Genomic DNA, 16,247 nt, shown 5'->3' on the forward strand with positions numbered 1-16,247 from the left:
TATCACATGTAATAAATAGTCACATATTCCAGGCACAGGGCATGTTATTTTAGGAGGTGAAACTAATTACTTCACTGAGGAGTCTTAAAAATATTATTTTTGTGACTGGACAACTTTTAGCTTGGTAAGTCTACATCTGATGAAGAAGCACATAAACTGCTTCCGGTAAATGAAACTATTTTAAATTTATCTTCTGAAAATGTCATGTAATGCTAAATAATAATAATGATAAATAAAAATATTCATTTATAATACAACTGCAAGTACTTGAGAGGTGGTTGTTGTTATAAGTGCAGCCTGTTTACTTAGAAGCAAATCCTCAACATTCAATGGGGCTTGTCTTTCAGACACATGTGGTCAAAATGTGATAAAGATCCCAACACCCTCACAATCCCACTTGGCAGAGACATGGAAAAGGGCCTTCTCGGTGGTGGCTGCTTCCAGACTCTTCAATTCCCTCTATGGAGAAGCTGGACTGGCTCCTTCCTTGCTGTCCTTCCACTGGCAGGTGAAGGACCTTGTTCCAACAGACTTTTGGGAAGTGGCTGCTTTGAATGACAGAGCTGGTGCCGTGCTGTTTTTATTGTCATCATTTGTATGTTTTAAACAGATTTTATAGGTGTGTAACATTTTAATTCTCTTAATGCTCAACTGTTAACATTTTTTAACGTTTTTGTTTTTTCTTATCTGTAATTGCCTTGAGTCCTGTCAAGGGAAAAAGGCAGAGTATAAATAAATATATCATATTGATAAAAATCCTAGTTCGCGTGTGATTAAGGGCAGAGGAGGATTAAATAATAATAATAATATTTAAAAAAATTATACCCCACCCTTCCCAGTTTAAAAACCAGGTTCAGGGTGGCTAACAGCAAATATAAAACACTGATTAAAATGCAACTTAGAAACAGCATAAAACAGCATTAAACACAACATAAAATGCAGCATCAATATAAATAAAATTCAAAAATGCAGGGGTCATTTTGGAAAACAAACAAACAAAAACAACCCAGTCTGTAGACATCAAATGATCACCAGGGCTAACTGGCCAAGTTGGTCCTACTAGGGCCAGCAAGGGAAGAATTTAAATGTGGGGTCCGAGAAAGGGTTTCTTCATAGAAGAACAAAGGGAAAAGGGAATAGAGGATCAGGCTAATTCAAATTGAAGGCCAGGCAGAATAGCTCTGTCTTATAGGCCCTGTGGAAGGAGATCAAGTCCTGCAGGGCCCTAGTCTCGTGGGACAGAGCATTCCACCAGGTCGGAGCCATCACTGAAAAAGCCCTGGCCCTGGTGGAGGATAGTCTGGCTTCCTTAGGGCCCGGGACCTTTAAGCTATTATTATTCATTATTATACAAAAATGAACATCATGCCCACTGGTCCCATCACCTCCTGGCAACTAGAAGGGGAAGAAATGGAGGCAGTGAGAGATTTTACTTTCTTGGGCTCCATGATCACTGCAGATGGTGACAGCAGTGACATTAAAATTAAAAAGATTAAAATTAAAAGACACCTGCTTCTTGGGAGAAAAGCAATGAGAAACCTAGACAGCATCTTAAAAAGTAGAGACATCACCTTGCCAACAAAGGTCCGTATAGTTAAAGCTATGGTTTTCCCGGTAGTGATGTATGGAAGTGAGAGCTGGACCATAAAGAAGGCTGATCGCCGAAGAATTGATGCTTTTGAATTATGGTGCTGGAGGAGACTCTTGAGAGTCCCATGGACTGCAAGAAGATCAAACCTATCCATTCTGAAGGAAATCAGCCCTGAGTGCTCACTGGAAGGACAGATCCTGAAGCTGAGATTCCAATACTTTGGCCACCTCATGAGAAGAGACGACTCCCTGGAAAAGACCCTGATGTTGGGAAAGATGGAGGGCACAAGGAGAAGAGGACGACAGAGGACGAGATGGTTGGACAGTGTTCTTGAAGCTACCAGCATGAGTTTGACCAAACGGCGGGAGGCAGTGGAAGACAGGAGTGCCTGGCGTGCTCTGGTCCATGGGGTCACGAAGAGTCGGACACGACTAAACGACTAAAGAACAACAACAAAAATAAAATGCACATCATTGAATCAGCAATCACTGCACTGTTCCTATAGAAGAACATAAGAAGGGCCTTCTGGATCAGGCCAATGGCCCATCTAGTCCAGCATTCTGTTCTCATAGTGGCTGAACAGTTGACAAGCATGATTCCATCAGCTGGCATTTGGAAACATCACTGCCTCAAAAACTGTGCAGGCAGAGCAAAGCCATTGTGGCTCATAGCCATTCATAGAATCGTAAGAGTTGGAAGGGACTCTGAGGATCATCCGGTCCAACTCTCTGCAGTCAAGGAATACGCAGCTGCCCCTTGGTGTTATCAGCACCACGTTCTAACCTCCTGACCTGTATGCCTGAAATCACTTGTGGAATCTTTGACAAGTCTCTTCTCCTCCATGAATTTGCCCAGCCCTCTTTTAAAGATGTCCCAGTTGGCGGCCCAACATTGCCACTTCCTGTGGGAGGGAGTTCCATAGATTAACTATATGGTTCCCGCATTGTGAGAAGTGAGGTTACAGGGAACCAGACAGAAGGCCTTCTTGGTAGTGGCGCCTGCCCTGTGGAACGCCCTCCCACCAGATGTGAAGGAAATAAGTAGCTATTTAGGGAAGTTTTTAATATTTTATGTTGTATTGTTTTTAACACTTGATTGGGAGCGGCCCGGAGTGGCTGGAGAAACTCAGCCAGATGGGCGTGGTATAAATAATAAATTATTAATTTTATTATTAATTAATTTATTTTTATTATTATTCTGTTGTGAAGAAGTGCTTTTTCTGTCCTAACTCTTCCAATGTTCAGCTTCATCGGGTGCCCATGAATTGTGAGAAGGGAGAAAAACTCTGTCTCCGCTCTTTCTCCATGGCTGTGTACTTTTTAGAATCAATGACTTTGGAAGGGTCCTGAGGGGCATCTAGTCCAACCCCCTGCACTGCAGGAAACTCAAGGAAAAAATCCACTTGCTCAACTTCTGCTGAAAAGCATCCCAGGTTTCTACAAACTCCTGCCCTGCAGCCTCTTCTACTTGCCACTTCTCTAAACCAGGCTCTCAAAATTGTAGTTTTGAGACTACAATTCCCATCATCCCTAACTTCTGGTCCTGCTAGCTAGGGATCATGGGAGTTGTAGGCCAAAAACATCTGGAGAGCTGAGGTTGAGGAAGCCTGCGAGGCTAAACCAGTCTCTCTCAGACGGGAGAGAGCAGCTGCCAGGTATTTGGGTGGACTACAACTCCTATCATCCTCGACAGCTGATCCTGCTAGCAAGGCATGATGGGAGTTGTAGTCCAACAGAACCTGAGCAATCCGCCCCCTCCCACCAGAGTTGAAACAAAAAGGCTGCGTGTAACTCGTGTAACTGAAAAGCCCACAACCGCAGCAACTTTTCCTCATGGCGAAGGGCTGGCGCCGTTTCGACCCTGGAAGACATTTATGCAGGCAGTGCCCAGTCCCCGTGGCGCGAAAGGGCCAACGGACAACCTGAAGTACCGTTAGCGCTGACGTCATGTATTTGCCCCGCCCCTTTTCCCTCCCCCAGTCACAACCCGGGAGTCTTAACCGCGCCCCTCCTCCGCCGCCGCGCTCCTCTTCCGCCAGGATCTCGCGAGATTTGAAGCGGAGAGAGAGAGAGAGAGAGAGAGAGAGAGAGAGCGAGAGAGAGAGAGCGCGAGAGCTCCGCCTTCCCAACCTCACGCTTCCTCCGTTGGACGCGCGATAAAAGCTTTGGACGTCTTCGGCTTGCGGTTTGCGCCTTTGATGCCGAGATCTCGCGAGGATAGGGTGGGAAAAGAGAGCGCGCGAAAGAGAGAGCGCTCGAGCTCGGCCCCGCCCCTCGCCTCTGTGGGCGTGTCCAAATTTTGAAGGCGACGGCGGGAAGAGGGAGGCGCGCGGCAGTTGGAGCGTCGTAGCGGCCGGGTCGGCTTCTGGTGGCCTGCGCTGAGTAGTTCAGGTGACACGGGTCTTTGGAGGGCATGTGAGGAGAGGGCTGGCTTGGGAGGGCTCCGCCGCCACTTTCCCTCTGGGTGGGGTTTTTATTGGGATTATTATTATTATTATTATTATGATTATGATGTCTGTACTGCTTTATCTTTTGCAAACCGCTTTGAGGTTTTTCCACGACCCAGCGATGTACGAAGCTTTACGGAATGAAAGGAATTAAATACATACGTCCATCAGTTTCCTGCGATAGAGAAAGGCGTGCCAAGTCTATTATTACCTGCAGGAGAGGGATGAGATTGTAAGCCGCCTTGGGCGAGACAAGGCGGCCTGCAAAGTCAATACAGTGGTGCCCCGCAAGACGGAAAACTCGCTAGACGAAAGAGTTTTCTGTTTTGGAGGTGCTTCGCAAAACGAATTTCCTATGGGCTTGCTTCGCAAGACAAAAATGTCTTGCGAGTTCCTGCGGGGTTTTTTTCCTGCCCCCCCTTTTGCTTATCCGCTAAGCCGCTAAAAGCCGCTAAACCGCTAATAGCGCTAAGCCGCTAAGCCGCTAATGGGCTTGCTTCGCAAGACGAAAAAACCGCTAGATGAAGAGACTCGCGGAACAGATTCTTTTCGTCTTGCGAGGCACCACTGTACACAAGAATACAGTGGTGCCCCGCAAGACGAACGCCTCGCAAGACGGAAAACCCGCTAGACGAAAGGGTTTTCCGTTTTGGAGGCGCTTCGCAAAACGAATTTCCCTATGGGCTTGCTTCGCAAGACGAAAATGTCTTGCGAGTTCCTGCGGGGTTCCCCCCCCCTTTTCCTAAGCCCTAAGCCGCTTATCAGCTGATCCGCTAAAAACCGCTAATAGTGCTAATCCGCTAAGCTGTCAATGGGCTTGCTTCGCAAGACGAAAAAACCGCTAGACGAAGAGCCTCACGGAACGGATTAATTTCGTCTTGCGAGGCACCACTGTACAGGCACCCATAAATGGAATTTATGACCCGTTGCTGGGTTGAAATGAACGACAGACGAGTGGTGGGTGTCATATGGGAGGCATCTCTCGAGCATGTCTCAGGGAGTCTCTTTTATTGAATATTACAGCATTGCCACATATGTGCTTGTTGCTGATTGGTTAACGCAAGTACAAAGCAAAGGTTACCTATAGACATTAATCATCAATAGATTAAAGGGTGGGAAAGGGAACACAGAATTGGACAGGCGTGAATGCTTCCTTATTAAATTATAACTAATGATTGATATGGCAAGACTTAAATAATTACTCGGTGATTAATATACAGCATTCATTCGTAGATGTGGTCAACCAAGCACTAAGAACAAGTCAGACTAAGAACAAGTCAGAATGCAGTGTTTTCATGAACTCATGGTGAACTGAACATTCTAGGGTGATGTGCAGAAACAAAACTTTCCTTTAACCCTTTTTAAGCGTTTTTTCCCCCACAAGTTCTTACAGGAATCGGGCAGAGGAGAGGGGGGAAAGCGAATGGCAAACGTGGCCAAGGACCGGTTGAAATGCTGTCGCTTTGAAATACAGTCATACCTCATGTGATGTTTGCTTCATGATACGTTTTTTCAGGTTGCGACCCAGAAGTACCGGAAAGGGTTACTTCCGGGTTTCACCGCTCGTGCATGCGCAGATGTGCAAAATGACATCATGCGCAGAAGCGGTGAATTGCAACCCACGCGTGTGCAGATGTGTCGCTGTGGGTTGCGTTCTATGCATGTTGCGAACGGGCCTCCGGAACGGATCCCGTTCGCAGCCATAGGTACCACTGCCCATTCAATTTTAATAAACATAATGAGGCTACCAGACTTTAGGCTATCTTTATCCAGATAGGAATGCAACTGGGCCATCAAGCAGTTTACAAAAATAAAAATAAAACAGAAAAATTAACAGCCATACTAAAACAGATTAAAATTACAGTCATACCTCAGGTTGAAGTAGCTTTGGGATGAATACTTTCGGGTTGCGCTCCGCAGTGACCCGGAAGTAACGGGCTCCGTTTCACCGCTCGCGCATGCGCAGACGCTCAAAATGACATCACGCGCAGACGCCAAATTGACATCACGCGCAGACGCAGGTTGCGTTCACTTCTGGATGTGAACGGGGTTCCGGAATGGATCCCGTTCGCATTCAGGGTACCACTGTACCTCAATAAAATAGTCAAAAATCAACATGGATATTTATTGCAATAGATATGCTGACGCCTGTATTCAGCCACAAATCCATGGACACATCATGAACCACTGGAATGATGTTTGTGGACCATTGTTGGTCCATGAACCACAGTTTGGGAACCCCTGTTCTAGGTTCAATCCCTGGCATCTCACACTCCCAGATATGGAAGAGAAAGCTTCCTATCTAAAACTTGGACAGGTGTGGCACATCAGAGAAGTCATTGGTTTAGAATGACAAGTAGTCTGAAATGATAGAAACTGACAGTTTGCTCTTTATGTTCTTTAGATTAGGCATCAGTATGTGTAGTATTAGTGGCTCTTGTAAGTGGCTCTACTATCTTCTGAGGCAAAAGAACATAACCTTTCTGCTCCCCTTTGAGGGCATTTTTCCAAGGGCTGCATGACCGTGGGTGGCACAGAAGCCACTGTTTGGCATGGTACCTCCTTTACTCTCAGCCTCCATTACCCCATACTGCCAGGTATGGGAAGTCCAGTAATTTTTACCTGAGGCCTGAACTGATCACTTGCATAGGGCTTCTGAAAATGGGCTGCATATTTCTCACTTGTGTGCCCTAAAGAAATGAGAGGGCATGTGCTAAATTAAAAAAGTGACATTGATTTTGAATATATTCCCCCTGTGGAAACTGCAGGTGGTTTTTCTGAAGTTTTGTCGTTCTAATCTTGCTTGTTAACTACTATGGAGACCTTTGGTGGGAAGGCAGAATATAAGTGAAATATGAAATAATTTAGAACTAGCTTTCAAATAAGACTAAGAATAAAAGGGTTTGCAAAGTAATACAGGTAGAAGCTTGTGTTTAGGCAAGTTGAAAAAACTTGGAAAACTCTGATGGTTGATCCATGGTGATGCGAACACCTAGTGAAGTGGGTACCATGAATGTACAAGATTCAGTTAAGTTTTTAAAATGACCCATTTCTTTGCAGCTATGAAAGGGAAGAACTTCAATATTAAGGAGACCTTTGAAAAAGCTCAAAAAGCTCACCAAAATCATGCAAAACTTGTGGCATCCTTGAAGCACATGTACAATGAGGTAAATATTATTAATTTCATGCTTTTTGACTTTAACCCCCAAGGGTGGCTAACACATTCATAAAATACATTGGTCTCACTGAAAACCTTACCCTTTACACATCAAAACCATGCAATGGTTGCTTCAAGAAAGATATTGGGTGGGAAGTAGAATATGTAACAGAATATGTAACAGGAAAGCTTGGGCAACTGAGCATATCTAACAGGCACGTGAAAGTACCTTCACCTGCCTACCTTCCCTAAATAAATACAACTGCAGAATATCCATATGGATTTGCAAGTACAGTGGTACCTCGGGTTAAGTACTTAATTTGTTCCGGAGGTCCGTACTTAACCTGAAGCACCACTTTAGCTAATGGGGCCTCCTGCTGCTGCTGCGCCGCTGGAGCACGATTTCTGTTCTCATCCTAAAGCAAAGTTCTTAACCTGAAGCACTATTTCTGGGTTAGTGGAGTCTGTAACCTGAAGCGTATATAACCTGAAGCGTATGTAACCCGAGGTATCACTGTAGTGAACCATGTTCAGTTTACAACAGTATATTTTGTAGCAATAAACAGTGCTTCACTTCCATATAACAGTTCTCAAAGTGCTTCATGTTATGTTGGTACAGAACCCTTGTAGTATTATTGTATTGCCTAAGTGGAGGAGGAAAGCAAGGATTGAAAGGGGCCTACTTATGGTCACCTACTGAGTTTTCGTCTTGCGTTTTCGTCTTGCGAAGCAAGCCCATAGGGAAGTTCGTCTTGCGAAGCACCTCAAAAACGGAAAACTCTTTCGTCTAGCGAGTTTTTCGTCTGGCGAGGCATTCGTCTTGCGGGGCACCACTACTTAATTCCTGAATCCAGGTCTCAGGCTCACCCTATTCAAACCTTAAATGTGCCTTTGGCAGGATTTGTGAGCACAGAGAAAATGGTGAGATTTCCCATTTCCTTCAACCGTGCAGAGAAATATTTGAGGTCATTTTGGGAGAGAAAGTGGTTTCAGGACTTTTCTGTGGGTTTCACACATGTGGTTTACATGTGTTTGCTTGGTACATCTATAAATATTTTGTATATATAAGACCTTAAAATTCTTATAACAATACTAAGTCTTCTCATGTCACAGTACAGTACAATGGAATCTTGGTTCTTGAACAGCTTAGTTGATGAACCAATCGGCTCCCGAACGTCAAAAACCTAGAAGTAAGTTTTCCGTTTTTCAGAAGCTGAACGTAAGATGTGGCTTCCGCTTGAGTGCAGAAAGCTCCTTCAGCCATTCAGAAGCTACACCTTGGTTTTCAAATGGTTTCAGGAGTCCAAAGGATTAAGCTTGAAAACCAAGGTTCCACTGTACTGTGACATGAGAAGACTGTAAGTATCAACAAAACATAGATTATGACCAGTATTTCAGATTTCAAGTCTTAATCTGGAATTTTCAAGCTCTGTCCAAAGAACCAGTTCTCAGTGGAAAGGATTTTAACATGTCATTGGATCTGCCTGTTTTTTAAATAAAGGTCTGTTCCACCGTTGATCAATTTTGATACTGAAGTTGCATTACTTACTGTGTAACGTTGTTCTAGTTGCAGGACAAAATCTCTTTTCATGAGGAATTTGTTCATTACCTTAAATTTGCCCTGATTGTCTACAAAAGAGAACCTGCAGTAGAACAAGTGATAAATTTTGCGGCCAAGTTTGTTGTTTCATTTTATGAGCCAGAAAAAGATGACACTGAAGAAGAGGAGCAAGTGGAAAATTCTCTTCTGAATTATTTGTTCAAGTTTCTGCTTGAGGTACCTTAGCAATAATGTAATGGTGAAAAAATAACATTGGATGCATAATGCTCCTCTTTATAGTATGATCTAATGGACACTATATGAATCTGCATATAAATGGGGTGTATATTCCTATGCTATTTTCTTAATGGTGATGTAAAATCAATCTTGTTATATTGGGTAGAAATCACATTGAATTTTAACAGGGAGAAATGTATAGTATTGCACTTGGGCAAAAAAAATGAGAGGCACAAATACAAGATGGGTGACACCTGGCTTGAGAGCAGTACATGTGAAAAGGATCTAGGAGTCTTGGTTGACCACAAACTTGACATGAGCCAACAGTGTGACGCGGCAGCTAAAAAAAAAAAAAGCCAATGCAATTCTGGGCTGCATCAATAGGAGTATAGCATCTAGATCAAGGGAAGTAATAGTGCCACTGTATTCTGCTCTGGTCAGACCTCACCTGGAGTACTGTGTCCAGTTCTGGGCACCACAGTTCAAGAAGGACACTGACAAACTGGAACGTGTCCAGAGGAGGGCAACCAAAATGGTCAAAGGCCTGGAAACGATGCCTTACGGGGAACGGCTAAGGGAGCTGGGCATGTTTAGCCTGGAGAAGAGGAGGTTAAGGGGTGATATGATAGCCATGTTCAAATATATAAAAGGATGTCACATAGAGGAGGGAGAAAGGTTGTTTTCTGCTGCTCCAGAGAAGCGGACACGGAGCAATGGTTCCAAACTACAAGAAAGAAGATTCCACCTAAACATTAGGAAGAACTTCCTGACAGTAAGAGCTGTTCGACAGTGGAATTTGCTGCCAAGGAGTGTGGTGGAGTCTCCTTCTTTGGAGGTCTTTAAGCAGAGGCTTGACAACCATATGTCAGGAGTGCTCTGATGGTGTTTCCTGCTTGGCAGGGGGTTGGACTCGATGGCCCTTGTGGTCTCTTCCAGCTCTATGATTCTATGATTCTATGAATGCAAGGGCTGTGTTATCTTTCCTGCTCTTAAAGACATAAAGCAGGCATACTCAGCCCTCCAGATGTTTTGGGACTACAGCTCCCATCATCCCTAGTTAACAGGATCAGTGGTCAGGGATGACGGGAGTTGTAGTCTCAAAACATCTGGAGGGCCGCATTTTCCTATGCCTGACATAAAGCAATGATAAGTGGGCTTAGCTTTTGTCTGAACAATCTGTGCTGCTGACCAACATTCACCTAAGGCCAGAATTTCTGAAGTGCAATTATAGGGGTCTTGGATGCAGTTGCTGAGGCTCCAGTTTGCTCAATTGATTTCTATGGGATATGGCTGTGTTTTGGTTATAATTACAGTCTGCATTATGTTCTAGAGTCTTGCATTCAGCCACAGCTGAAGACCAGCTTCATAATTGCTGTCTTAAGCACCAAGTTTATTCTGCACAGCCATTCAGGTTTAAACCTGGTGTCATTCATTTATGGGTTAAAGATCCTTTAAATGGAAAAAATAAATAATTTAAGATTAAGACTGACTGCCAGGATTGTAAGAATAAATGAAGGGGGTGTTATACCAAATAATACATTTGGTACTTAAATATTGGGTGAATTTATGAGATTTTTATATGTAAATACTTGAAACTATTCATATTTTTTATACATAAGAACAATAATGCAGGAATACTAAAAATCAACTCCTTGCTTCTTTTTAAGTCTCACCAAGCAAACAGCAGTGCAGTACGATTTCGGGTGTGCCAAATTATTAATAAGCTTCTGGTAAGCCTGCCGGAGAATGCTCAGATTGAAGATGAGCTATTTGATCAAATCAGCAATGCGATGTTGCTCAGAGTGAAAGATAAAGTTCCAAATGTGAGAATTCAAGCTGTGCTGGCATTGTCTAGACTTCAAGATCCAAAGGACAGTGATTGTCCTGTGGTTAATGGTACGTTGTTACTGTATCAATGATATTTATTTTAATTTAAAGATGTATTTTTATCTTTGCAGTTCTTAAAAAACATTTTCTTTATGTACATTTTCCGGTCATTAACATACTCTGTGTAATACTGTTTTTTGTTTAGTTTACAGTAATTTAATTGAGAACGACTCCAATCCGGAAGTCAGGCGCACTGTGCTGTCATGTATTGGTCCATCAGCTGAAACCCTGCCAAAAATTATAGGTCGTACTATGGATGTAAAAGAGACGGTTAGGAAATTGGCATACCAGGTAAGTCAATATCATACTACAATTACTTACATTGCTTCTTAGTAATATATGATGTAAACATTTGGAGAAATCAACCTTATTCTCTCTGGGGAGCAAAATTATGTTTGGGGTACAGGTGTAAATTTATGTATAGGTGTATTTGCAGTGTTTTTTAAACTCGTTATATATATATATTTTTTTAAATAATATTTATTAAGAATTTCCAATAATATAAAAAAACAAAACATCAAAATTTAAAATCTTATTTTCCATAACATCTTTCCAGGACTTCCCCTCCCCTCCCCCTCTTGTATTCCAATTCTTACAAATAAATTCAGCAATTTATTATCCCAAATTTTAACCTTGTTATCATTAGCCCTATTTAAAAATATTTTCCCATCTCCTAAGATTGACCTATTCCCTTCCGCGCGTTCCCCTCTTTAATATACATAATAGATTAAATATAATAAAATAAAATATGATTTTGATTTTACAGCCTTTGGATTCCAAATCGCTCCCCCTTTTCCTGGTTGCGTTTCCCGTATTAATCAACATCTAATGTCTTCCTGGAGTTCCCACATTTATTTAAGCCATAGTCCTTTACCAGTCTTCTTTAATTTTAAATGTCCAATCTTGGAAGGAGTCTATCTCAAAAAGGCCCATTTTTTCCATCCAGATTTTTATATACTTGGGAGTAAAACTCCAATTTTATTTCTTAAACCTTTCAAATCTGGATTTCCCAAATGTTCCCACTTCCAACTTTGTCCAATTCTTATTATTTTTGATGTTCTTGTTGGTCTCTCTCCTCTTTCTTTTCCTGTTTTCCTGCACAAATGTTCTAATTCCAAAAGCTTCTAAATTCCGCTGCAGAGGCTCTGTTATTCAGGAACGAAACATGATGCCAAGTCCCTTCCATTTTCAATAGATAAGTCTATTGTCTACTTTAGTGTGTAAACCTCTGTAGTCAAAATAATGTTCCATTTCTGCAGTTTCCCAGGAGATAAAAGGTTCTGTCAAATTCGATGTCAACAACTTGTAATATCCCTCGGCTCCTCTAGGTGGATTATAATAACTCAGTTCCCTTCCAGATCACGTCCACCAGTCAAAGTAACTTTATTATTCCTTGTTTTAAACATTTTGTATCCAAATTGTAACAAATATAACCGGCAAAGTCCTCGTAACATAGTTCTCATTATTGTTCTTCTGCTTTGACAGCTCTTTGACAGCTGTCAAAACCTCTCCTTGTCTTCTCCCGGCGCTCTCGCTAAGACACTCCCAGGTTCCGGGGGGGGGGGGGGTTGCTTTTTAAATAAATTCCACTTTTCTCCTCCAGCTCAATCTTATAATTTTCCATCGCGAAATTTCATAACTTTATCAAAATAAGGTTGCACTCAATCTTAGATGTTAAGTCCTTTACTTTAGCTCCTCTACAACAGGGGGGGGGGCTGACTTCCTTTTTATACCTCCCCCGCTCGTTCCGAATTATTTAAAAAATTTCTCGCCTTTTTTAGTCCAAGTTCCGATTACTCACGGGTTATACTTTTAAGTCCGAATTTCCAATGGAAGAAGTCAGCGCTCTCTGTCGAATGGCATGCGGCTTCGCTCGGCAGGGGAAGCGGAGGACTCAAAGCACCCCCCCCTGTCACCCGTTCCGCAGCCTTTAAAAAGGCTCCTTCGCGGGTCGGGGGGGGGCTCAAAAGGTGCCAGCCGAGTCACCATGTCCATGGGTTCTAGCGCCCATGGTTTTTAAGGGTCCCCGCGTCGCCGGCGCGGCAGGACCCAGCCCCTACCGAGCAGGCTCCCTCCGGAGCTCGGAGGGAGTCCGCCATTCGGCGATGGCGCCAACCCGGAAGTCCTTAAACTCGTTATAAATATTGCTGGTTCTGATCATTGTGCCAAGGAAGTCAGTTCAAACTGCATCATAGCAGTTTTTCCAATTAATCTACTGTATTCTGGCTGCCAAGTGTTTTTCATCAAGATGGTCTAGAAGCAATGAATGTACATGGCAATTAATAATAAAAGTATTATTATTATTATAAGAATGCTCTAAATCTGTCCTAGTCTGTTCAAAACATGAGCAGAATTGAACTGCAGAGGACCATTGGGATATGACAGGCACAGTTTTTGGTCCATTTTAATACAGCTTTTTATTGAGGATTATATGGTTGAATTTTGTTTCAAGCTCTGGTTCAGTGTTTCGGTGTTTACTGTAACTAATGTAAATGTTAGTAAAGTGCATTATATTAACTGTTAAATATTGTGGCTCAGCTCTTATAGCATTCAGCTTGCCGTAAGAAGTAATGAGCTGCACAGTTGCATCAAATAATGGATGCAGCCAGTTCAGAGGTCTGGAGGAGCATGATGCAGATGTGCATTTGTATCCATATTAACCACTGAAGTATGCTTTTTATACATGGGTATTTATTGCTGTACTGGGATTTGTGTCAATAAAACATATCACCTCTTGTGGCCATAACAGGTTCTATGTCAGTGCAGTGAATGTCTCTTTGAAAGTCTTAAGAGTTTAGTTCTGGGACAAAAGCATAGTGACTATTTGGAAGTTTTCATGGGTTTCCTTTTAGAAGGAAAACAATATATAAACAAAACAAATACAGTGGCTCTTAATTTTCAGCCTGCTTACTTGCGAATCAATCCATTACATTTTATGATGGAATTAAAATGCCAAGTTATATCTCTTATTCCACCTGCCCAAGTTCATTTCTTCTGAGATTTTAAAGTGTGTTTTAGACACAGAATTTGAGAATTAACTCATAAAACTCAAGTTTCCCTTCTTACTGTTTTATTACTTACTATGGCAAGATTCCTAGTATGTAGCTGTTGTGATAGGCACATAAAGTTGCTTGCACCAATTTGTCAAAAATCATTATTAGTAAAGCCCTAAAGTCTGTGTGCTCTTTAAAAGGTTTTGGCAGAAAAGGTTCATATGAAAGCTTTGACAATAGCCCAACGAGTAAAGCTTGTGCAGCAAGGGCTTAATGATAGATCAGGTAAGACATTTTTATTTTATTTTATAGTTGCCTATATTGTGTGCTTGTTCAGTGTGTCAATTCCTTATTTTTTCATTGCTAGCAAAATGTTTGAGAGCCATCTTGCTAACAATGGTAAACGAAGGCTGCAGTCCTATGCATTCTTGGGAGTAAGTCCCATTGCAAACTAGTGGGACATACTTATATTGTAAGTATAAAGGCTTATATTGTAACAGTCGGCAATCTGGTCTTCTGCTCCTCATGTGTGACAACATATGTAGTTCTCATGTTGGTGACAGGCTCCATCACTTCTGCCAGGCTTTAACAGACATACCTCTGCTTCCCACATTAGCTGAAAAGCCCTCTAAAAAGGTAAAGGAGGAGTTAGGCAGTAACAATGGATAGCCTTATGCAAGTATATGCATGTTGCTGTGTTGGAAAAATTTGTCTGACAGCTAGGATCTACAAAGAAACTTCACAGTGATGTGAAGAGACAGTATAAATATAATAGAAGAATATACTAAAATACATTGCATCTAAAGTATTCTTTCTGGGAAGCCCTCATTGTTTATAGTAGCACAGCTTTCATAAGGAAATCCTGATTTAGTGAGTCAACATAGACACACTAATGCAAAGTGCCTTCATTCCTCTCTTCCTGCAAGTAGGAATAGTTGGCGTCTGAATCCTGGCTTGTTTGGAAGCCATTTACCATAACTCAGTTTGCATGTAACAGGAAGCTGTTGTTAACTGTAGCTTCCCAGCTTGAATCTTGACTCAAGTGAAGGGAGAAGTGAAACAGAAATGAAGGTGTGTACAAAATCTTGGCTTATCAAGTCAGGAGTTGATAATGTGAACACTGCCATATATACGTAGCTTATATACTGTTGAATGTGATATGGCAGAGATAGTCAGCTTAATCACTAAGTGTGTGTGTGTGTGTGTGTGTGTGTGTGTGTATATCTCATAGTAGCTATTCTGTAAAGGGGTGGGGTGTTTTTTTGCAAAATATTCAGAGAAATTATATCTCGATTTAAATTTCCCTGCTTAATAGAATCTGTAAAAGAAGTGGTGCAGAAGAAACTTCTTCAGGCCTGGCTACGGCTGGTTGAGGGAAATGTGCTAGAACTCCTTCATCGGCTGGATGTGGAAAGTTGTCCCGAAGTTGGTATTCCAGCGCTTAATGCCATGTTTTCGCTGTCACCAGTCAATGACTTGATTAAAAACTTCTCAGATCTTGATGAAAGGTACGTACATATGTGTTTGTTTTTTTTAAAAAAAACTTTATACTTGAGAGTTGAACTTGGGAAAGTAAGTCAAAGGTTTCTGCCTCATTACTTGCCTAAACTTTATCACAAGGACTAGTGAAATAACCATGTTTGTTTCTGAACATTTCTATATTACTTTCTGAAAATAGTAAACTGAACTCATATTTCCTAAAATACCTATAAATAGCTAAATATCTGTTAGTAGCAGCCAGAACTTCCCGTTTTTAGGCAAATCAAAAAAGCAGCTACTAAAAGGCATCCTATTAACTAGTGAGGATTACTTTTTGGAAACGCCATCAATGTATTAGTGGGCAAAGTAGCACCACTAAAGAGGATGTTTGTAGTGTGCATGCTGAGTGTTTGCAGACAGAGTTTTCCTGCTCCCCCCAACAACCCCTAAAGAATTGGTTGTATGTAGGAGAAGAGAAGTCAGAATTGGTTGTATGTAGGAGAAGAGAAATGTCCATTAAAATAACAGATGAGAGGTGGTAGGGTATATGCACTCTCCCCCCACCCCCCGGCAGTAATACTTCGGAAGATATTACCCCTCCCCTCAACCTGGGCGCAGATGGCAGCCCATTTATTTTGTTCAGTAGAATGCAATGCAATTCCAAGAAACTGGGGTTAGTCTCTTAATAATGCTAAAGAGTGACACTACGAACCAACTTTCATATACAGAGATTGCATTAATTTAGGATAAAGATAGTGCTCTGCTTACTAGTATTCGTCTAGCAACTAACTATGGAATAACATTTTGCATGGAACATAATTATATTTTGCTTCAGTGAGGCATTCCTGCTGGTTGCCATGAGATAATGATCCTTAAGTCATTTTTTAAATCAATGAAATTGTCTACAACATAATTCT

At 41.9% G+C, this 16,247-nt stretch overlaps 1 protein-coding gene and 1 long non-coding RNA gene across 3 annotated transcripts in view; one reads left to right on the plus strand and one right to left on the minus strand.

The window, feature by feature from the left end:
- Positions 1-223: 223 nt before the first annotated feature.
- Positions 224-2,602, minus strand: LOC309350019. Its single transcript, XR_014160260.1, has 2 exons — positions 2,383-2,602; positions 224-705 (listed from the first exon to the last, which is right to left on the minus strand). It is a non-coding gene; the product is annotated as an uncharacterized lncRNA (long non-coding RNA).
- Positions 2,603-6,540: 3,938 nt separating this feature from the next.
- NCAPG (non-SMC condensin I complex subunit G) overlaps positions 6,541-16,247 on the plus strand; it is a 37,336-nt gene continuing 27,629 nt past the window's right edge. For both annotated transcript variants that reach the window (XM_081876210.1, XM_081876211.1), the window contains exons 1-7: positions 6,541-6,634; positions 7,098-7,204; positions 8,762-8,971; positions 10,639-10,867; positions 11,004-11,149; positions 14,052-14,136; positions 15,167-15,359. In XM_081876210.1, coding sequence (XP_081732336.1) covers positions 6,556-6,634; positions 7,098-7,204; positions 8,762-8,971; positions 10,639-10,867; positions 11,004-11,149; positions 14,052-14,136; positions 15,167-15,359 — 1,049 coding nt within the window. In that variant the 5' untranslated portion in view covers positions 6,541-6,555. The remainder of the gene's footprint in view (positions 6,635-7,097; positions 7,205-8,761; positions 8,972-10,638; positions 10,868-11,003; positions 11,150-14,051; positions 14,137-15,166; positions 15,360-16,247) is intronic.

Source organism: Podarcis erhardii, assembly GCF_964252035.2.
Source record: "Podarcis erhardii genome assembly, chromosome: 9".
In the NCBI taxonomy this organism is placed as follows: Eukaryota; Metazoa; Chordata; class Lepidosauria; order Squamata; family Lacertidae; genus Podarcis; species Podarcis erhardii.